We start from the raw sequence: 22,761 nt of genomic DNA on the forward strand, positions 1-22,761 counted from the left end.
GCCACTGAGATGTGGGAGTTGTTTTTTACCACAGCTTAACCTAGTCTATCCTGAGTGACAGAAAGGACTTGTTCACTTTACTCCTCAAAATGAAAGTCAGTTACTCAGTAACTACCACAAGTAACTACAAACTTGGATTTCTTTGTATGGCCAGGTAAGAAAGAGTGGTAGGGAAACACAGTAGGTGATTCACTGGTTGAATAATTGACTGCTCTGGGCCAAACATAGACAGTTTCCAGCTGTTCAGAGGGGCACAGTGCAATACCTACAGGGCCAAACAGATCATATAAATGAGTAAAGAAGGCCAGAGAAGCCCTGGCAAACAGAATGCATGCTCCACCTAAGGGGCCGCTTCCTCTTGGCCCTAGTGAATTGTTGCCAGGCAGGAATGTGGGCTCAGTACTGCCATATCTGCTGATTTTTCAAGAGAAGCTGGAAAACTAGATTTCTGTTTTACATTTCTTAATTTTCAAATGCTGACTCAGTTTTTCTTTAAATTCTGTGCTGTGCTTAAATCCTATGTAGGTCAAACAAAACATATCTTCAGGCCAGCTTTGGTCAATGGAATGCCAATTTAATGCTCATCTGTTGTTGTTGTTTAGTCGCTATGTCGTGTCTGACTCTTTTGTGACTCCATGGACTCTAGCCTGCCAGGCTCCTCTGTCCATGGGATTTTCCCCGACAAGAATACTGGAGTGGGTTGCCATTTCTTTCTCCAGGGGATCTTGCCAACCACAGGATCAAACCCATGTCTTCTGCATTGCAGGCAGATTCTTTACCACTGAGCCACCAAGGAAGCCCCGATGCTGATCTAACATAATATTTTTATAATGGGGAGACTGAGAGCAATCAGAACAGGAATAATCAAGTTAGTCTTTATAAAAGGTTTTTCCTGAACTCGGGAGGTTCATGTATCTAAAATCTGAAGGACCTATAAAAGGATTGTGACAATTATCATTTATTGAGTACTCACTGTATGCAATTCCCACTTATCCTCACAGCAACTTTGTAAGCTATACATGATTACTCTGATTTTACAAATAAAGGAACAAGCTTAAAGAGATTAAGTGACTTGTCTGAGTATTTTAGGAAAAATTTGTAGGCAAATACTGAAGAAAGATTCCTTTTCCTTGCCAGGCCCAAATCAATTGTGCTTAGTCGCTCAGTCATGTCCAACTCTTTGTGACCTCATGTAAGCCACTAGGATCCTCTGTCCATGGGGATTCTCCAGGCAGGAATACTAGAGTGGGTTGCCATGCCCTCCTCCATGGGAACTTCCCAACCCAGGAAGCAAACCTGGGTCTCCTGCATTGCAGGTGGATAAATCAATTAATAGATAATTTTTATAATACATAGAGTGAAAAATTCAGGACTCCAGGAGACAGACATCCCAAGGGTTTTTCAAAAAGTCTTTGCTTTTGTATTCAAGAGAGCAGTAAGTAATAATATCTTACTCACGTTTGTTTCTTAGTCTTCTGCTGTCGAGTTTTTCTTCTTGAACTGTTTCAAGTATGTGGAGACCTGTTGAGCTATTCCAAAGATAGGAAGATTTGGAGACCCCTATCCCCATTCCCACTCTTAGAAGGACCAAACAGAAAGTTCATGCCTGGGAGGATGATTCTGCCTGGGCACTGATTCTGCTTCCTAATGTTACCTACACACCTTTTTATTCAAGATAATTGATGGTGATGGCATCCAATTGCAACTTGCTATTTTCCAGTTTGGGGTCTTGAGAAGATGAGCTGCTTCTAATTCTAACAGATTACAGAGCAACTAACCTCCAACACTTCTCAGGACTAGGACTCAGTGCAGGATAACCGAAGGACCTAAGTTGGTTCACACCTTCCTTCCCTGACCTTAACTTAGATGTATGATTGCCCCTTAATAGACCTGCCTAAGCCTTGTGCCATGCTCTCTCTGTGACAGATAGCCAAGCTCCATAATCAAGGGGGAGGGAAGCATTGCAACATGCAACATGGCTAAGACCCTGCTACCCAGAGCTGACCAAAGGTCCCCAGTACACCAAGCTCACACAGCTGGCCACAGTAACAGAGAAAGTATAATCTGAGGTTAAAGGATGACATGAGAAAACGGAGGGGGTAAAAAGAAAGTGATGAAGACTGGAGAAAGGAGCTGGGGGCAGGCCACTCATGGACTCATTTCTCTGCAGCCCATCTCCCCTTCTTGTCAGACTTGGCAGGACCTTTTACACTCCTGACTAGGTCTAGTTTGTCAAATTGTCAGGGCCCCCCCATTGCTTCCCCAACCACTTCCCCAGGGGGAGAGGTGGAGGCTCTGCAGAGCTCAGGTCTGGGGAAAAAGGCAGGTTTACAGATTGTTCATGCTCCTACGTGGCTGAAGCATCCTTCACCTGCAGTTGTGGGGAGTCAATGGGCTCTTGGCTTCTGACCAGCCTTTGGAGATTAAAGCTAATAGACTAATTCTGTTAGCAGTGTTTCGTATGTCACTCCCTTTCCCAGCACCCATTACCAGGTGAGGAGAGGTGTTGCCCAGGTCCAATAGGGTACTGAGTAAATCATCCCTCTTCTCAGCTTCCTTCATGTACTATTCTCATTGATGTTCTGCAGAAATCACCAATGAGTTTCCAGATTTGAAGCACCATCCTGCTCCTCTCCAGACAGACACCCATGTTTCACTTCAGGAGCTCCTTTTACATTCTGCCCTTTGGGAATCCACACTCTCTTTCACTCAGCCCTGTGTGAACCTGGTCCACTCCAGACTATGCTCCTTGACCAATGTAGCACCATCATACCACCCACCCCATCCAGTTTCTCTACTCAAACCCTCATTGCCTGATCCGCGAGACCTCATCCTGCATCCCTGTCACATTGTGTAGCTGGCTCTGCAGTCACCAACATATATTCACATAGACAGTTCTATAACCCATGCCCTACATACACCCTCATCCTTTCCATCTGACTTAATATCTCTAATAAGCCCCTTAGATAGACTTCCTTACATTCCTCAGGGGCCCTTGGCCCCTAGTTTACAAGCCTGATCACCTTGAGCTGGGCCTGTCCAACCACGCCTTCCCCTCTAAGAATTAGTACTCTAAGAGGGCAGAGCCTGCATTCAACTCCTCTCTGGCCACTCAGCATAAATGACTAAACACGTTGTCTTGATTCCTTAGGAATTTTTTTTTTCCTACAAAGTTCACTGTAACATGGCTTCTCCCCTCATCACAACATGAACAACTTCCTACCCTCAAACCATTTTTTAAGAGGTTTCTTTCAAGCAGTTTTTAGGTTCATAGCAAAATTGAGCAGAAAGTAAGAGCTCTCATATTCCCCTTGCTCCCCAAAGCCTCCCCTCCTATCAGCATCACACATCAGAGTAGTACATTTGTTAGAATTGCTGAGTCTACGCTGACACATTTTAGTTTACATTAGGATTCATATTTCATTATTTTCTCCTCGCAGCAAGTCAGCAACTTCATCAAACCACAGGTGTGTCCTCTGTGTTCTCGGACCTTAGACGGATTAACCTAAATAATGCATGTAACACTATACATGTTTACCTGTTCCTTGCACAGAGTAGGCACACAAAAAACATTTGTCGATAGAATTAGTATTTGGCCGAAGAGGGGCGTCCCAGGTAAAGAATCTGCCTGCAATGCGGGAGGCCTGGGTTTGATCCCTGGGTTGGGAAGATCCCCTGGAGGAGGGCATGGCAACCCACTCCCCTATTCTTGGCTGGAGAATCCCCATGGGCAGAGGAGCCTGGTGGGATACAGCCCATGGGGTCACAAAGAGTCTGACAGGACTGAGTGACTAAGCGCACACACATGTCCGAAGAGACTCGGGCTTTAGGAGGCAGAGCTGAACTTCGAAGGTCCCGCCTCTGCTTCAGTTCCTGCCCTTTTCTACTCCCCACCTCCAGGGCCTCATTCGCATTCCGCTCTGCTGGGCCATGGTGAAGCAATTTCCGCCCTAAGAAGGGTGGGGCTTCCGTCTCCTGCTCTCGCGAGTACTACTGGTCGAGAAAGGGCAGACTGGCTGCAATTCTTCCGTGTCCTTCCTCTCGGCTCCCGGTCACAGTTCCGCCCTTACTAGCCCCACCTTCGGCCAGAAGAGCCACTTCCACTCGGAAAAAGGGGTGGTCCCGCTGGAGCCGCCGGTCTATTTCACGCCCAGCCAGCTTCCCCATAACTTCCGCCAGGAGATACAGCCTCCGCTGCTATTCGTTCCATCCACGATTGATGCAAACGAAGCTAGATTCCCTCCTGCTCGAGATTAGAGCTCCTCACTCTATCTCGCTGCAGGAGAAAGAAGATCGAGGAGGAAAAAGCCTCCACCCTCCCACCAAACCCGCCCACGTCCGCGGAGGCGAAGCCACCTTTGCCCTGAGAGAGGCGGAGCCACCTTTTTGTAAACCCGTTCTCGCGAGCTCCGGAACTCTCGCGATAACCGACGCCCGACTTGTGCGCCCGGGAAACCCCGTTTCTCCCTTTCCCCTGGCTGGCAGCTCGGAGGCCGCACGGTAAGAAGAGTGCTCTGGTGCGACCCGGGCGCGAGGAGTCGGGGCTCGATTTTCGAGCCCGAGGAGCGTGCCTGGGGGGCTCCGGGGCACCCGCGTGGGCCGCCCCGCCCCCTAGAGCCGCCGCCACGTGCGAGCGGCAGGCCCGGACATGTCTGATCCGCGCGGTCCGGGAACCGCGGCTGGGCCAGGTGGAAACCCGCGAAAGCGGGGGCGGGGTGGGGGGCAGAATCAGGGGTTGGCGACGTACAGCGTCTTCACAAACGGGGTCAGGCAGTGTTAATGCGCCCCAGAGAGACCGTGGTCGTCGGTAAGCTCTGTAAGACCCGCAGGCGCTTGGGCCTCTAAAGTGGGGAGTTGTAGTAGGGCCTTCGGAAAGTAGGGTGAGTGCGCCAGTTACGTCGCCGTGGGACTGGGCTCGGGCCGTTGGCAGTCTTCTGCATCCAACCTGTGTTCTTATGCTCGACCTTGCCCGCAGATGCCTGGAGTTACTGTAAAAGACGTGAACCAGCAGGAGTTCGTCAGAGCTCTGGCAGCCTTCCTCAAAAAGTGAGTGTGGGGACTGGGTGGGGGCTCTAGTCTTGTCCGACGCCTCTGGGCTTTCTTTTCCTGGCTGCGGAGGCTTGGTGGTGGTCAGTGTGGAGTCCACTCTTTCTACATGAGGCCTGGGTTGTGTTTTGAGTTTCAGTATTTTTCCATTTCTGGGGCACATTGGGCTCCTAGTGGTGTACAGTTGTGCTGACGGAAGGGAATGGGGATGGAGTTTGTGGAGGCTTCTGAATTGTGCCTTTCTGGCTGTCCTGGTCCCAGGTCCGGGAAGCTGAAAGTCCCTGAATGGGTGGACACCGTCAAGCTGGCCAAGCATAAAGAACTTGCTCCCTACGATGAGAACTGGTTCTACACACGAGCTGGTGAGAAACTGGGGCCTTTGGATGGGTAGTGGAGGGCTGAGTGTCTCCTTTGTGAGTTCTTAACTTGTCCCCAGAAATTACGAGAGAAATACTTGACTCTGTCATTGCATACTTTGTGTGATGTAGGGTAATTTTGTGTTGTTGATATTTGTTCATTTGTAAGCGATTTTACGTGAGGACCCTCAAGGATCCTCAGAGCCTCGAGGGCATCCCAGGGACAATGAGTAAAGTGTTCATCTTTTGTCTAGAGGTAGTTCATTTTATAAAGTCGTTGTCCTTTCAATGTCTCTTTTCTGTTTTCATTCAGGTTATCACACTAGCTTATCTCTTTCTCTTTAAGAAGTTGTTCCTAACAAAGGGGTTGGAAATGTGACCCAGTTATTCTAAATCTTGACAAGTCTCAAGTGCTCAGAAGAAAACTTAGGGTCACTCTGTACCAGCTCCTTCTCTTTTTATTAATCCTTTATATTAATTGATCCTTCAGTAAGGACTGGCTTAAGCATAGCCCCTGATCGCACAGTGCTAGTACTGTCTTATCTGTCTTTTTAATGATTGAAGTTTCTCCAAGCAGTCACCCCCATGAAGCTTATCTTGGGAGTGGGGGGTGGGGTTCCACCCTGGATTGTGCCAAGGCAGCAGCCTCTGCACAGGCCTTCACTATGGGCTCTCAACCTCTCCACTCTCAAACCTTCCTCCTCTGTGAAGTGGGGGTTCTGTCCTGACGACCGCTTGTCTCCATGTGGGAAGTGGGTGGGAAGCAGAGTTGAGAAGTTGACAAAACTCCAGCATGACTTTGAGAAGAGTTGGCCTTGGTCAAGTTGCCCAGTATCTCAGAACATGAAGTGTTTTGTAGCCTGAGCTTTGATGATTGTGAGGTAAGTGGGGTGGGTAGCTTATCCACCTACTCATTTCAGTGTTTTCAGAAAGAAAGATGGGGGGTGGGACAGGGTGGACAAGACCACCACTGCCACCCCTTTCACCCGTCTTGGGAAGCAAGGTTTGCATAGTCCTGGCTGCTCTTTTGTGATGTCCAAGATTTGGAGAAAGACTAGTGGTTTTTCTCATTTTGTGGGTGAATATGCCTATGTTGTGTAATCTGTACTTAACAGAAACCTCCCACATAGGGACTGGTGGTAGCTGATTTGCTGTTGATGTCAGAGTGGTTAATACATGAGGTCTGTCTGCTCCTGAGACCACAGCCCCCTCGGCCTTGTCATCACTTGGGGAGTTGGTGGTGGGCAGCTCTCTTCCCTCGGCAACATTCTCTACTTTGCGTTTCTAGGTCGGGGGAGGTTGTGGGGTGGGGGAAAGGCCGTGGCTAACACACACCTAGTTGAGCCTGCTGGTCGTCTTTGTAGTTGCTGTGGCCCCTTTCTGTCCACTGTGTACCTTCCCTAACACCTCATGCTAGGTGTGCGTCCTCTGCCTGCCCTGCTGGTCTCCCTCTGGATTTCCAGAGCCCCCTTTTGACTGGACTTTCCCAGCTGCCCTAGTGGCACAGATAGCGGTTCTAGACCAAGGTTTTTTGGGACGCAGCCATGGTTATTCGTTTACAGTCACAGCAGAAGCCTGGGTTGGAGCTATGACAGACTACTGTCTGACCCTTAAAGAGGAAAAGTTTGCCAACCTCTGTTGAAATCTGGAGTGCTCCTACTGAGTTTGTTCAGTTCATACTCTGGATGAGGAGAGTCATGCAGACTGACAGATGAAGACCCTGGGAAGGTGTGGCAGGCTGGCTACCAAGACCAAAGTCTGTAGATCTCGGGTGTAGGTGACAAGGGCCACATAGGTGACAGGGCCTTCGTAAGGGTGGTCTGGAAGGGGTGCGGTTATCTGTAGGTATGAATAGCCTCCAGGCAGTGGTGTTGGGAGTGTGTGAGGGATGAGGTGTGGAGATAGACCCTGTTTCAGGGGAGCTGAGACCTACTCTTAAGGGGAGGAGGGGGGTCAAGGGGAGACTATGGGCTTTGAATGGGGTGCTGCATTGTGGCCCTGGGTAGATATAAGTGCTCAGATGGGCCTGCTTGAAAGGGAGGTAAGAATACAATGTGTCTGGCAGTGAGTGAGCAGCTGTTGGATTGGGGCACCTGAATCCCTTTTCTCTCCCCCCCGCCATGCCAAACAGCTTGCAAAATCTTAGTTCCCTGACCATGGATTGAACCCAGGCTCTGGGCAGTGAAAGCAGAGTCCTGACCCCTGGACTGCCAGGGAGTTCCCACTGAATGCCTTTTACTGTAAGGTGGAGGCCAGTCCCAATCCAAGCAGTTGCCTTTCTCCACCTTATGATTCGGTGGGTCAGGATGGAGCCATGAACGTGAACTTAACATGGACTGGTAGCTGGCTAGGCTGCGAAGACCAAAGCCTGGTTTGGTCTGCCATTTGCTAAGTGGAGTATCCCCTGCCCCCTCATCCACTTGGGGGCCCAACAAGACACCTAGCAGGGGTTTAGGGTGCTGCGTGGTCCTGAGGTAGGAGTGACTCCTCATCCGGGTCTCCCTAGAGGGAGCAGAAGGACACCTTTGGAGGGGCTGAAGGGAAAGCCATTTGTGGCAGCACCTCGTTCACTGAGGCCATCATAAACACCCTTGGGATGGCCTGGATTTGCGCCCTTACAGCTCCACTTCAGGAGGAGGCGCTGGGACCTCGGCCTAGGTCTGAAGGGCTGAGGAGAGGAAGTAAAAGGGGGTCAGTGTTTCTGTGGAACTCAGTATTTTGACTGTTAATTTCCAATTTGTGAAGTTAATACTCTTGTTCTCCCTTCTAACGGGTCAGAAAAATAATCTGCACAAACTGCTGTGATGGGGGAGGACCTGGTATCTGCCACACTGGATAGTGGGGGGTGGGGGGGTTGCCACGCCACTTAGTTTCTCCATCAGGGGTCGAAAACAGGGTCCTAACCACTGGACCACCAGGGATGTCCCCCACACCTAATAGTTTTAGTGGTGTTAAGAAAGGTGTGAAATCCACCCAGGAGAAACTAAAGTTGGGCTTTGTTGGAGTTTGTTCTCTGACTTTCGCTGCTGGGGACTTGAGTAAGTTGTCCCTGTGAGTACCAGGCCACTGGCCGCTAGACATGGGTGGGCTCTGTCACAGCTGAAAGGGAGCCATGTTGGGGTTCAAACCCCAGCTACCAGGCAGCTCACCCCTTTCCATGGTGAGACTGGGCTGAGTGCTGTCCTGGTTCAGCAAAATTCATTTCTGGTGTGCAGCCTCTTCCGGGTGTTGGTGAAATCGGGGGTGTTCATCTTAACCCTACCATGGGGCTCTCATGCCTTCCACATCCCAGGTGGAGAGCGGGTCTCCACATGGAACCAGGGCATGGCCTGTGTGATGGGGAGGTGGCCATTGGGCATTTGGACTGGTCTTGAAGGCCATTTCTCCATGAGGTCACTCCCCTGGCAGAAAGGTTGTTGAGGGAATTGGGGGGGGGGGGGGCAGTCCTTACAAGAGGTGAGTCTCTTGATCCTGGCAGTGGGTAGGCTGCTTGATGCCTGGAAGAGGGGTCAGATCCCTGGTATAGAGGATGGCATGGGGACAGAAAGAACCAAGGAGAATGATTTAAAGGGGGCAGGGCCATGGGCAGTGATACCAGGGAGAGGCTACTCAGTGGCCCTGGTGAAGTGGCGAGAGTTAGCGCTCTGTGATACGCCCCTGTAGCCTGCGTCCGTGTCTGGAGGCGGGCCGACAATGGGTTGTGTGCAGGTACTGCCCAGGGAGGAGGAGCCCACCTCACCTGGTCAGTTACATTTTATACCACCCCTACCCCCCACCCCAGCTCTAGACACAGGGGGATGGTGTGACTCTTAGCAGCGAGTCATTATTGGGAGAATAACTTCTGACTCATCTTCAGGACCGAGGAGAATCCTAACGTGTGGGGACCTGGAGTCCCTACGCTTGAGCTTTCAGCCAGGCGGGGCCATGTGGTGGCCAGCATCTGGGCCCCAGCTCTTTCAGACCCCAGTGGCTCCCTGAGATAGAAAACCAGAACCATCTGCAGGGCTGTCTGTCCCTCCAGAGCAGCCACACTATTAGGCTGGCCCCTGAGGCTATCTTAACTACTCACAGGAGAGAGTGTAAAAGCAGGTGGCACAGGGCCTGGCGGGCCAGTGTTCCAGTTGAACAGAAGAGATTTCCAAGGAGACTGGCCAGGGCACTTGCCCGAGCCAGAAACCCCAGTCCACGGAGCAGGCTGACATACCTTCCAGGTTGGGATCATGGCGTTAGGATGTCAGCACTGCTGCTACCGTGAACCCAAGCTCTTCAGGGCAGGCCTGGGATGGTAATGGGGCAATCAGTAGGTCCCTTCTCCAACTCTACAGCCCTGCAGAGCCCCCAGACAACTGGTTGTGGACGGTCACGGCTCAGACGTTTGCTGGGCTCTGTCCATGAAACCTCAGGTCCGCCTCACTACTTGGCCGGGGCAGCAGGATCTGCCTGGTCACGTGGCTGAAACAGTCTCCACTGCCGGTGCACCCCAGGCTCCCGAACTGGGGGTGGTGGTCAGGTGTTACTGGAACCTTGGGTGCATTCGCCTGTTCTCCGTTTCCCCGACTGTAAGATGGTGAGAATTCGTTCCCTGCGGAATTCAGTGTGTGACCCTGAGCAGAGCCCTTTCCTGTGGGCTTCTGTGCCTGAGAAGGGTTCTCCAGCCTCCCTTTCCTCCCACCCAGCTTCCACGGCACGGCACCTGTACCTCCGGGGTGGCGCTGGGGTTGGCTCCATGACCAAGATCTATGGTGGGCGTCAGAGGAACGGCGTCATGCCCAGCCACTTCAGCAGAGGCTCCAAGAGCGTGGCCCGGCGGGTCCTCCAAGCCCTGGAGGGGCTGAAAATGGTGGAAAAGGACCAAGATGGGTAAGCCAGCGAGGGGACGCTGGGCACATGAGGGTACTTGGGGCCAGATCCTCAGTGGTGCCTTTATGGAGGACCATCCCCCTCTGCCCTCAGTGAGGTGTCAGGTATGTCCTGGCCCTCGGGCAGGCAGGGGGTTCTTCAGAAGAGTGAGCAGCCGAGGGGCCTCGCCCTGACCTCTCTGGCTGACTACTCCAGACTCCAGGAAGGTAATTTAGCGACTGTCCACTTTCATTAGCCTGCTCGTTAACTTTTCCCAATTGATTTTTCGGGGCTTTTGATCTATTGCTTGCAGAAACGACACCCCATCAGCTCAGGACAAGGGGGGGTTCCCACTGCAGCCTCCAGCTTGTTAGAATGCAGCCGACTGGGGGCCTGAGTGAGACTTGGCTGGCGTCATGAGGTCCTGCGGCCAGGTGCCTCCTTGGGAAGCCTGGCTCATGTCCAGGGGAGGCCTGGCCAGGACCAGGGATGCTAGTGAGAGTCCACGCTCACCTGGGCCTGCGTGACCCTTCTCTCCCACAGGGGCCGCAAACTGACGCCTCAGGGACAGAGAGATCTGGACAGAATCGCTGGACAGGTGAGTGGGGACTTGGGTCACCACCTGGGGGCCTCTGGAGCCTGGACTTTGACAGTTTCCTCCCCTGGAGGGTACAGCCAGGGAAGCGGGAGTGCAGGAGAAAGATCATTTCTAACAGACTTCCCGTCACGGGTGGTGGGAGACAGGTTGGCATGCAGGGCCCTGGGTGAAGGGAGTCCTGGGCCTAGGTGCAACCAGCTGGGCCTTTTCTGCAGGGCACGCTCCCAAAGAGGCCACTCCATCTCCCCAGGTTAGCCTTCTGATTCTGACGGCAAGGTTTCTTCCTTATTCCTGATCCTCATGGAGCATCGGGCAGGGTGCCACGGAACCCGGCCTCCATGTGGAGGCCGACTGACAAGACACCCTGGGCCAGTCTCCCTATCTGGAGTGATGCCCTCAGCCACTTCCCAGGGTGGTGGCGAGGATTCATGAGCTACAGCAGCAGGAGCCCTGGGGCCTGGCACGAACCTGTTGTTGGTTTTCTTCTTTGTGTATCATTGACTTAGGCCCCCTAGGAGCCTTGGACTGTGGAGTCCCTTAGTTTCTAAGTGTCAGACAAGAGCAGCGTATCAGCCCTCTGGGAACGGGAGGTGGCCTGGCAGACGGTAGGGGCAGTACAGGGTCTGGCGCCAGCAGCAGTGTAGACTGGGGTGATGGGCAGAGGTCAGAATCATACTGCAGTGCTCTCTTGAGTCCCAGTTTCTGATTCTTTAAAAGGGGAAGTGCCCGAGGCTGTGAGCATCTGGTGAGATGAATACATCAGAAACCACAAATCAGGAGGCCTGGTGCCCCCTGGTTAGTGGGGAGCTTCTGTGAAGTGCCTGAACACAGGCCCACAGCTGATCATAACTATTTGTCCATCTTTCCTACAGGTGGCAGCTGCCAACAAGAAGCATTAGAACAAATGATGCTGGGTTAATAAATTGCCTCATTCGTAACCCCGGTCTGGGTCTCCTGTTTTGAGGGGTGGGGCATGAGGAAGGAGCGCTTCCCTTCCCTGGTGAAAGAGGCGCCAGGGGCTTCCTGGATGGCTGTCATACTCAACAGCCCCAGAAACCTGAGGCCTGGCTTCCAGATTCAAACGGGTTCTACCCCACGTGGGCAAGGTGCTGGTGTATGACCCAGGGCCTCTGCGCGTCTCTCCACAGCAGGTCTCAGAAAAAAGAAACTGAAAGTTCAAGCAGTGGCCGTGCTGGAACAAAGCAGGAGGGGCCCTGGGGCTGCAGTGCTGCTTCCCTGCAGGAAGCGGACAGGGACAAACAGCCCTCGCTCCAGGTGGTCCTTGGGGTGCCTTCCGCCCGAGGGTTTGACCTTGGCCTGGTGTGCGCATCCTTTCCCTGATCTGCTAGGGATCTCTAGCCTGGGCCCTGCTGTACCCACTTCGACAAGGGGAAGCGGGGAAGCGGCAGCATGGACCCAGCTGGGACCAGGGTGTTAACTTCCCTCCCCAGGGGAGGGATGTGACACCTGCCGGGAGGCTGCAGTCTGGGGCCCTGCCCCCTCTGGGTCTCCACGGCAATTGGTTCTTGGCACTGATGGGACCTTCCCAGGTAGCTCAGACAGTAAAGAATGCTTCCCCTGCAGAAGGGAATGACTACCCACTCCAGTATTATTGCCTGGAGAATTCCATGGACAGAGGAACCTGGTAGGCTACAGTCCATAGGGTCGCAAAGAGTGGGACACTGAGCAACTTCCACTGATGGGACAGGAACTCTACCTGTACCTGGGTCCCTGGTTGGAGCAGGACACCCTTTTAATCCTGGAGGGAGAAGCCTTGCCTTCGTAGGGCACCCTACCACCCTGGGGACTGGGCACACCTCCCAGCTGGGAAAAGCCAAAATGCTGAGCCTAAACTGGCGAGGCCACAACCCTGAGGTTCCTCCACCCCAAGTTACCACTGAGATCAGACCCAGTGCCATGCCTGGCTTCTGGACTCTGGATGACATGAGTTCAAGTTCCACTACTGCCCGTAATTGCTATGACGCTGAGCAGCTTACCCTCAGCCTGCTCTTGTTTGTAAAGCTACTTCTGCCTGAGGGATTCTGGGAGGTTCCCTGTCTCAGCCCAAAGCAGCATACCTGGTGTACCAAGACGTTGAAAGTGAAAATATCAGACCACAGAGTCTTACACCTTTGGCACTACTGCCCCCAGCTCAAAAGTTGCCAGGGCTGGAAGTTACTCACTGATGTGAACACTGGACTAGAGCCAGCCAGTGTGTTTGTACCCAAGTACTCCAGTCATTCAGTAGTGTGTGAACCCTTGCGACATGGATTGCAGCACTCCAGGCTGCCCTGTCCATCACCAACTCCCGGAGCTTACTCAAACTCCTGTCCATCATGTCGGTGATGCCGTTCAGCCATTTCATCCTCTGTCGTCCCCTTCTGCCTTCAATCTTTCCCAGCATCAGTGTTTTCCAATGAGTCGGTTCTTTGTATCAGGTGGCCAAAGTATTGGAGCTTCAGCTTCAGCATCAGTCCTGCAAGTGAGTATTCAGGACTGATTTCCTTTAGGACTGACTGCTTGGATCTCCTTGCAGTTCAAAGGACTCTTAAGAGACTTCTTGAGAGTTCAAAAGCATCAGTTCTTCGGCGCTCAGCATTCTTTTTGGTCCAACTCTAACATTCATACATGACTGCTGGAAAAACCATAGCTTTGACTAGACAGACCTTTGTTGGTAAAGTAATGTCTGTGCTTTTTAACATGCTGTTGGTCATAGCTTTTCTTCCAAGGAGCAAGCATCTTTTAATTTCCTGGCTGTAGTCACCATCTGCAGTGATTTTGGAGCCCAAGAAAATAGTCTGCCACTGTTTCCATTGTTTCCCCATCTATTTGCCATGAAGTGATGGGACCACATGCCATGATCTTACTTTTCTGAATGTCGAGTTTTAAGCCAACTTTTTCACTCTCCTCTTTCACTTTCATCAAGAGGCTCTTTAGTACTTCTTCCCTTTCTGCCATAAGGGTGGTGTCATCTGCATATCTAAGGTTGTTGATATTTCTCCCAGCAGTCTTGATTCCAGCTTGTGCTTCATCCAGCCAGGCATTTCGCATGATGTACTCTGAATATAAGTTAAATAAGCCGGGTGACAATATACAGCCTTGACACACTCCTTTCCCGATTTGGAACCAGTCTGTTGTTCCATGGCCAGTTCTAACTTGCTTCTTGACCTGCATATAGATTTCTCAGGGGCTTCCCCTGTGGCTCAGCTGGTAAACAATCTGCCTGCAATGTGGGAGACCTGGGTTCAACCCCTGGGTTGGGAAGATCCCCTGGAGAAGGGAAAGGCTACCCATGCCAGTATTCTGGCCTGGAGAACCCCATGGACTGTATAATCCATGGGGTCACAAAGAGTTGGATATGACAGACTGAAGTACTAGAGGTGCTGTTTAACCAGATCACTTAATACTTTTGTGAAGTAGGTACCCAAACGCACCCACTGTTTGAGATGGGAAAAAGAGGTCACGGGATGGGTGATTTTCCTCATGACCTACAGGTAGGAGGTAGCAAAACCAGCATTTGGTAGCTACAGCCAGCTATCTGGGCGGCAGCCACTGCAGGGCTTAGCAATGAGGAAAATGAGACCCAAAGGGTTACACTCCTGGGCATGGCCTTGAGTCAGTCACTCCTTGTTTGGGACCTAAGTTTCCTCTTTTGTCGACTGAGAATGAAATTTCCCAGAATCATCCTGGGAATGCAATGCCAAGCATCCAGTTAGCTTGCCCAGTGCCAGATACCAGGGGTGCTGGGTAAGTGGGTCGTGGAGGTGCCCTGCCCAGACAGACCAGTCTGCCTGAGAGGGCCTGCAATGCGGCAGCTGCACCCCTCTGGCCACTGGGGGGCAGTCAAGGGCCTGGAAACCAGCCTGGCAAGGAAGGATGCTGAAGGAGGCGAATTCCTAAGGGCTGCAGCAACTGGACCACCCAGGCATCTTCCTACGTGGGGGCCAGAAGGAGGAACTTTAGTACAGAGGGGCTCATAACCTGCTATACAGAGAGGGGCCCAACGGAACACCTGGGTCCCTGGAGGGAAAGGGGGAGGGTCTGAGGGCCAGAGAAGAGGAAGTGTGTCCTAGGAACCCTGCTCTGTGATATTCTTACAGCCTCACAAGGTAGGGGGGTTGTGCCCAAGTTACAGGAGGAGAAACAGCTCAGATGAGCAGAGCTGAGATTCAGACCCAGGAGGTGTGGTCTCTTGAGGCCCACGTTCTTCTGTGTGGGTGACATTTGCACTTTTTTAAATTACAAAAGACTTTACCACGCAAAACAGTATAATAGTGTGACAAGGACCCATGAACCCACTACTCAGCTTAAAAAGTAAAGTGACCTAAAACTAAGAGAAAAGAAGCCACCTGTGTACCCGCCCCCAGAGGGAACCCCTCTCGCGAGTGGGATGTCACTCCCCTGCATGGGTTCACCCCTTTCCTGAAAACACGTGTCCCTAAACAGCACATGTTGTTTTGCCTTTTGAAAACAAGTCAGCTAGATCCTGCCACAGTCCATTTCTTCTCATTTTTTTGTTGGTCCTGAGATGCAGCCCTGTTGACAAGTGAAGCTCGGACTCCTGCTGTGTGCTACTTTATTGACAACCAATACTTTGGCCACCTGATGCAAAGAGCTGACCCACTGGAAAAGACTGATGCTGGGAGAGGAAAGGGATGACATAGAGGATGAGATGGTTGGATGGCATCACCGACTCAATGGACATGAGTTTGAGCAAACTCCAAGAGATGGTGAAGGACAGGGAAGCCTGGCGTGCTGCAGTCCATGGGGTCGCAAAGAGTCAGACATGACTGAGCGACTATAAACAACAACCAGCAACCCACTCCAGTATTGTTGCCTGGACAACCCCACAGACAGAGGAGTCTGATGGGCTACAGTCTATAGGGTCGCAAGAGTCAGACATGACTTAGCAACTAAACCACCACCACCATCAGTTCAGTTCACTTCAGTTGCTCAGTCGTGTCTGACTCTTTGCAACCCCCATGGACTGCAGCACGCCAAGCCTCCCTGTCCATCACCAACTCCCGGAATTTACCTAAACTCATGTCCATTGAGTCGGTGATGCCATCCAACTACCTCATCCTCTGTCGTCCCCTTCTCCTCCTGCCCTCAATCTTTCCCAGCATCAGGGTCTTTTCAAATGACTCAGTTCTTCACATCAGGTGACCAAAGTATTGGAGTTTCAGCTTCAACATCAGTCCTTCCAACGAACACTCAGGACTGATTTACTTTAGGATGCACTGGTTGTATCTCCTTGCAGTCCAAGGGACTCTCAAGAGTCTTCTCCAACACCACAGTTCAAAACAGTCAATTCTTCAGCACTCAGCTTTCTTTATAGTCCAACTCTAACATCCATACATGACTACTGGAAAATCCACAACCTTGACTAGACGGACCTTTGTTGGCAAAGTAATGTCTCTGCTTTTTAATATGCTGTCTAGGTTGGTCATAATTTTCCTTCCAAGGAGCAAGTGTCTTTTAATTTCCTGGCTGCAGTCACCATCTGCAATGATTTTGGAGCCCAAAAAAAATAGTCAGCCACTGTTTCCACTGCTTTCCCATCTATTTGCCATGAAGTGATGGGACCAGATGCCATGATCTTAGTTTTCTGAAAGTTGAACTTTAAGCCAACTTTTTCTCTCTCCTCTTTCACTTTCCTCAAGAAGCTCTTTAGTTCTTCTTCACTTTCCGCCATAAGGGTGGTGTCATCTGCATACCTGTGGTTATTGATATTTCTCCCAGCAATCTTGATTCCAGCTTGTGCTTCATCCAGCCCAGCATTTCTCATGATGTAATTTTTTAGTTTGGGGGGATGCTTGAACTCTGCATATAAGTTAAATAAGCAGCGTGACAATATACAGCCTTGATGTACTCCTTACCATAGCTCAATGTATACATTCATTCTCCTATAAAGGAGTTTCTCATCTTTCCCAGTTTTGGCTACCAAAAATCTCCCTGCCATGAATTTCTTCCTAGGTGTCCCCTTATGTGTGTGTGTCTTATATGTGTGTGCACATGTGTGACATGGTCCCCTAACAGCTCACAAACATCTCAACAACTTCATATCATTTCACTCCCCCACCCCTCAGGCTTCATTTCCCTCCCAGTTGACCTAAAATGATGTTCAAAAGCAACCTGGGCACACGTAAGTGACTTAGAATCCCAGCTCCACCACCAGGCTGTGTAACACTGAGCAAGTGACAGATGGCATCCCCTCTCTGCGATGGCCTCAGTTTCTGCCCCTTTAAATTGGTGGGGGGCAGGGGCAGTAAGTGGCCTACCCTGCTGACTTGTGGTGGAAATGAAAAAACACCAGGAAAGAGCCCATTGTGGACCTTGGATGTCAGGAATATCATCTTAAGTCACAGCACCAGGGAGATATTTTCATCCTCATCTCTTGGATTAAAAATGCTGAACCTCAGGGACTTCCCCGGTGGTCCAGTGGCTAAGACTCCATGCTCCCAATGCAGGGGACCCGGGTTCAATCCCTGGTCAGGGAACTAGAACCCGCATGCCACAACTTACTAGAGTTCACATGTCACAATTAAGACCCTGCGCTGCCACATAAGTAAAATGATACATATATATAATTTTAAATGCCAAACCTCAGAAAGGAAAGCCATCACCTAGTCACATAGCTGGTGAGCCTGCCTCATTTATTCCTCATGTGTGTATGTTAGTTGCTCAGTCGTGTCTGACTCTTTGCAACCCCATGGACTATAGCCCACCAGGCCCCTCTGTCCATGGAATTCTCCAGGCAAGAATACTGAAATGAGTAGCCACTCCCTTCTCCAGGGGTTCTTCCTGCATCTCCTCATATGTGTGTGCACATGGGATTGAACCCTTGTCTCCTGCATTGGCAGGTGGATTCTTTACCACTGAGCCACCAAGGGAAGCCCTTATTCCTCATAAACATTAATAATAACCAACCTTTACTGAGCACCTATCACGTGCCGGGGTCCTGTGTTCAGCGCTGTGCATGTACAACCTCTAAATTCTCTTTTCCAACCCCAAGAAGTGAGGACACAGAGGCTCAGGGACTCCGCACGCTCCAATGGTTAAGAAGCCGCCCTGCAAGGCAGGGGACGTGGGTTTGAGCCCTGGTCAGGGAACTAAGATCCCGCATACCATAAGGCAGTAAGCCCATGGCCACAACTAGAGAATCTGTGTGCCCCAACGAAAGATCCCACATGATACAGCGAAGATCTCATATGCTGCGACTAAGACCCAATGCAACCAAATAAATCAGTAAGTATTAGAAAAAAGAAGTGAGGACACAGAGGCTCGGAGAGGGGACAAGTTTTGCCCAAGGCCAATGAGGGGCAAAGACCAAGCTCGGAACCACCACCACCCTTGACTGCTGGTGTGCAGTAGGCTCCCCAAACACGGCTCCCTCGGGCAGGGGGGCAGGGCGGGTTTCCTTTCCAGTGACGAGCCAGGCCTTGAACCAATCTCTTCCCCCCACCAAAGCAGCCTCCTCTCAAGGGAGTTGTGGCGGCCACAGGTGCAAGGAGCGGTTCCTCTCCACTCACAGTCTGAAGCCTCCTCCGCCAGGGGCTCCCCCCCAGCTCGCCAGCCAAAGGGCCCAGCAGTGGGGCCAGCGAAGCCCATCTCCGCAGGGCCGGGCAGGAAGTGGGGCGGGGTTAGGGGCTCAGCCGAGGTGGGATCTGGTACCCCAGGACTGCTGCAACCCAGACTAACCAAACCCACTGGGAGAAGATGCCTGGGGGTCCCCAAGCCCTGCAAAGCCTGCCTGCCACCATCTTTCTCCTCCTGATCTCCACTGCTGGCCTGGGTATGTGGTTAACAGGCAGGTGCTGGGGAGACGGTACTGGGAACTGGGAGATTGTTGAGAGAGGCCCCAGGCAGAGGGGGAGGGAGAGGAGCTGGAAGGAGGCAGGCTAGAAAAGACCCTGTAGAAACTGCATCTGCCTGCTTGATTGTCCCAAACAGGCTGATGGGAGGCTAGGGGGGGGCTCAGCGAAGTTGATGGCACGTCCGGCCCGGTGGAGGGAGGCAAGGGCAGGAGACACCTTCCGCACTCCCTCCTCCCCCCAGATCAAAATAAGGAACTAAGGTTGCCCTTGACTGACTGAGCTCCCTAGCGAGCTAGGGGCAGAGAGGGGACGGTGGTGGGTAGCGGTCAGCTTCAGGGGGGAGAAAAAGCTTTCTCCTTTTCTGCCTTGAATCCTAGTCCTCACCCCCTACTTAGGGAACCCCTTCTCAGTGCTGGGGGAGTAGGTGACCTTCCCCCTTGCCCTCCCACACAATGCCAGCTGGCAGGGCTGTGATCACCCTGTTTGACCGAGGAGTTGAGAGAAATACGGCCAGTCACCCCAAATTTCCACTGGGAGCTGAGATTGGAGTGACTCCTCAGGCTGCTGTCTCTTACCCCACTTCTGCCTCCTGCTCTCTTCCCCACCTCTCCCCTCCTCCCTCCAAAAGAGGCAGAGCCAGCCATGCGGACTGGCCCAGGAGGAGGGGCACAGAACTGGGCCTTCCCCTGTGCCTGGGCCATCCCATCTCCTTCGACCCAGCTGAGGCCCTCCAGCTCTAGCCAGCCAGCCCAGCCCAGCCCCTGGCCTCACCCCAGGTCCCCAGCTTGACACAAGCAAGTTAAGGAGAATGAGGGGCGGGCCCAGGGTCACAGGGCAGGGCAGGCTCACAAACTGGCAGGAAGAGGCCCAGGGCCAGGGGGCCAGGGGTAGAGGCCCTGAGCCACTCCTGCTGTGGGTCACAGCTGGCCCACTGGTAGAATGGGTTGATGACAGAACTGATTTCTCTGGGTTCTGTGACAATTACACAAAGTAAATAAAGTGCCAGTGTGGGGCCAGGCAGGGGCTGGGTGAGAAAATAATCCAGGAGGGCCTTCAGGAGGAGGCAAAGCCCAGACTGATTTTGGAAGGCGCTTCCTGGCCTGGGGCACTGCTAGTCCTAGGGAACTGCCTATTCAAGTGCCAGCGAGCCCAGAGCGGGTGGAAGCACAGAGCAGGGGGGAGAGGGAGGAGGTGGCTCTGGAGGGGCAAGTGGGGGCACCTCCCAGTGCCCCCCAGCTCCGGGTGTGTCACTCACACTTCTCAACACCCCACCCCACACACACATGCACACGCAGCCAGGAGTCCTGCCGCTGCCAGGGGCCATGCTTGGGCGGTGTCCGCAAGGGCCGTCCCTGACCCACTGCCTCCTGTCTGCAGGCCCCGGGTGCCGGGCCCTGTGGGTGGAGCCGGGCCCACCCTCGGTGACGGTGAGCGTGGGGGAGCAGGTGCGCCTCCAGTGCCCGCACAACGGCAGCAGCAACACCAACGTCACGTGGTGGCACGTCCTCCAAGTCAACTCCTCGTGGCCCCCTGTGATGTATCACGGGGCCCTGGGTCCCAAAGGGGAGCTGATCATCCAGCAAGTGAACAAGAGTCACCGAGGCATGTATCGGTGCCAAGTCAGCGAGGGCAAGAAGACACAGCGCTCCTGCGGGACGTACCTCCGCGTGCGAGGTGAGTGTCCATCCCGTCCATCCTCCGGGAAGGCGGGATGGAGCCCGAGCCTGCATCGCCTGCATCTCGGGCATCCTGAGTCTCGCCAAGCGGGAGCTGCTTCCACGGTCTCGGTCTCGGGCCTCGCTGGAGGGGGCGTGGCCTATGGGCGTGGCCAGGGGGCAAGGTGGGGCTCAGAGCCGTATTCCCTCCTCACAGAGCCGCTCCCCAGGCCCTTCCTGGACATGGGGGAGGGTACGAAGAACAACATCATCACCGCCGAGGGCATCATCCTCCTCGTCTGCGCCGTGGTGCCTGGGACGCTGCTGCTCTTCCGGGTGAGCCCCCCCAGGCCCACCCCGCGGGGACCAGCGGGCCCCCAAGAATCCCTCCCGCCTAGAACCTGGCAGAATGGCAGCACCCACCTCCGAGATGCTGAGGACAATTTAATAGAATGAACGCGTTTTAAACCGTGCTGGGACCAGAGGGGAGTCCTTGCTGTCTCCCCACAGGGTTGTCTTCACCTCCGGCCCCAGGGATGTCTCACTGGCCCCCTCTATCCAGGAGGGCTGTACCCTTCAGATGTAGCCCAGGCCAGGGGAGTTGGGAGCTGGTGTCATCCCGGAGTGTCTGACCCCCACCAGCGTCTCTTTGGCATGTGTGTGTGCTCAGTCGCTAAGTAGTGTCCAGTTATTTTGCGACCCCGTGGACTGTAGCCCGCCAGGCTCCTCTGTCCATGGGATTTCCAGGCAAGAATACCTGAGCTTCCACCGTGGCTCAGCAGTAAAAGAATCCACCTGCAATGCAGGTCAGGAAGATCCCCTGGAGAAGGGAACGGGCAACCCACTCCAGTATTCTTGCCTGGAGAATCCCATGGACAGAGGAGCCTGGCGGGCTACAGGCCACAGGATTGCAAAAAATGTCGGACACAACTGAGCGACTAAAACAACAACAAATTTTCTTTAGGCCACAAGACTATAGCCACTTAGTATTATTGCTCTCACTATTTGTGGGGAAGAATGGGCAGTGGCGACAGTCAAAAGGACACTGGCTTGGACCCAGAGTGACCTGCCACTTACAGGACATGTGACTCTGGGCATGCCCCTTAACTCCTCCTGGCTGCCACGAGGGTCTGAAAACATGATCTCTATCTGCCCCCCCCTCCTCCCCCACACTCACTGAGGCTCCCCATCCCTCAACAGAAACGATGGCAGAACATGAAATTCGGGGCTGATATCCAGGATGACTATGAAGATGAAAATCTTTATGAGGTGAGTGGAAGGTGGGGGCAGGTGCAGAGCGGGTGCAGGTCTGTGGGGTGGGGGTGGGGGTCTCCTAGGGTTCCTCCTTGAGGTTGGTTGAGGGCAGGGACCCGGGCCCCAGGGCACTGAGGTCCACCCCCCTGTGTCCGCCACAGGGCCTGAACCTGGATGACTGTTCCATGTATGAAGACATATCCCGGGGCCTCCAGGGCACCTACCAGGATGTGGGCAGCCTCCACATCGGAGACGTTCAGCTGGAGAAGCCGTGACCCCGCCGGGCTGACCCGCCATGCACCCAGCCTGCGTCTCACCCTACTTCCCCCCAAACCCGCTCTCTTTTCACAATCTTTCCTGGGAGTGTCCTGACTCAACTTCCCCCTTGGGACTGTCCACTCTTCTTCCCTCTAGGCCATCCTCATCCTCATCCCCTCCACACACCCTAACTCAATCCTCCCCCTACTGCCTTCCCCAGCTTCCCCCACCCACCCACCCAGGGGGTAATGAGCCCTTAATCACTGCCTCTAGGGGAGCTGACTATAGCAGCCTCGTTAGTGTCACCTCCCGGCTGCCTGCTCTGTCGTGGCCACTTAGTGATAATAAATCCTTCCCGACTGCAGACCTTCGCAGGAGTCATGGATCTCGTGGGGACCACTCCCCTTCCTTCTCTGAAACAGAGAAATCCAGGACAGGCCCCTCCTCCCCCAGCCCCTGCCCACTCCCCACACCTGCCACCAGGTAGCCAGTCTTGGCCATCCCCTGAAAAAACAGGAAGTGTCTTGGGAAGGGTGCTACCCCAGGCTCTGTGCCTGAGCAGAGGGGGACACAGGGGGGGTCCCAGGTAACCAGTTATATTCATTTACGTGCATCTAAGTCGCCAAAACACAGTGGATTGTCTGCTGGAACTGGTACCAAATCCTGACCAAAGCCACACCTGTTCTCTGCGAGTAGACTTGTAAAAGTGGGATTTGGAGAGCCTGTGGTGGTAAATTGGGGATGGTGGGAAGACCTGGAGGGGATGAGAGAGAAGGACAGAGGCACAGTGTGTCTGAGCTGACGGAGGGGAGGGAAATTGAGACAGAGATAAGGATGGAGAGACAGAGCAAGTGAACTGAAAGACACTGGAGAGAGAGGCATCAGAGAGAGAGGCCAGGAAGAGACAGAAAGGCAAGGAGAGTCCATTGAAAATGGAC

At 53.0% G+C, this 22,761-nt stretch overlaps 2 protein-coding genes across 2 annotated transcripts; both read left to right on the forward strand.

The window, feature by feature from the left end:
- The first annotated feature begins 4,455 nt into the window (after nt 1-4,455).
- Nucleotides 4,456-11,777, forward strand: RPS19 (ribosomal protein S19). Its single transcript, XM_020871084.2, has 6 exons — nt 4,456-4,500; nt 4,976-5,046; nt 5,308-5,408; nt 10,079-10,262; nt 10,785-10,839; nt 11,712-11,777. Exons 2-6 carry the CDS (start codon nt 4,976-4,978, stop codon nt 11,736-11,738), a joined length of 438 nt encoding a protein of 145 aa, XP_020726743.1. The 5' UTR covers nt 4,456-4,500; the 3' UTR covers nt 11,739-11,777.
- Nucleotides 11,778-18,385: 6,608 nt separating this feature from the next.
- Nucleotides 18,386-22,187, forward strand: CD79A (CD79a molecule). Its single transcript, XM_020871125.2, has 5 exons — nt 18,386-18,634; nt 20,034-20,330; nt 20,529-20,647; nt 21,512-21,580; nt 21,727-22,187. Exons 1-5 carry the CDS (start codon nt 18,559-18,561, stop codon nt 21,838-21,840), a joined length of 675 nt encoding a protein of 224 aa, XP_020726784.1. The 5' UTR covers nt 18,386-18,558; the 3' UTR covers nt 21,841-22,187.
- Nucleotides 22,188-22,761: the final 574 nt, after the last annotated feature.

The sequence above is a fragment of the Odocoileus virginianus genome, chromosome 20, assembly GCF_023699985.2.
Source record: "Odocoileus virginianus isolate 20LAN1187 ecotype Illinois chromosome 20, Ovbor_1.2, whole genome shotgun sequence".
In the NCBI taxonomy this organism is placed as follows: domain Eukaryota; kingdom Metazoa; phylum Chordata; class Mammalia; order Artiodactyla; family Cervidae; genus Odocoileus; species Odocoileus virginianus.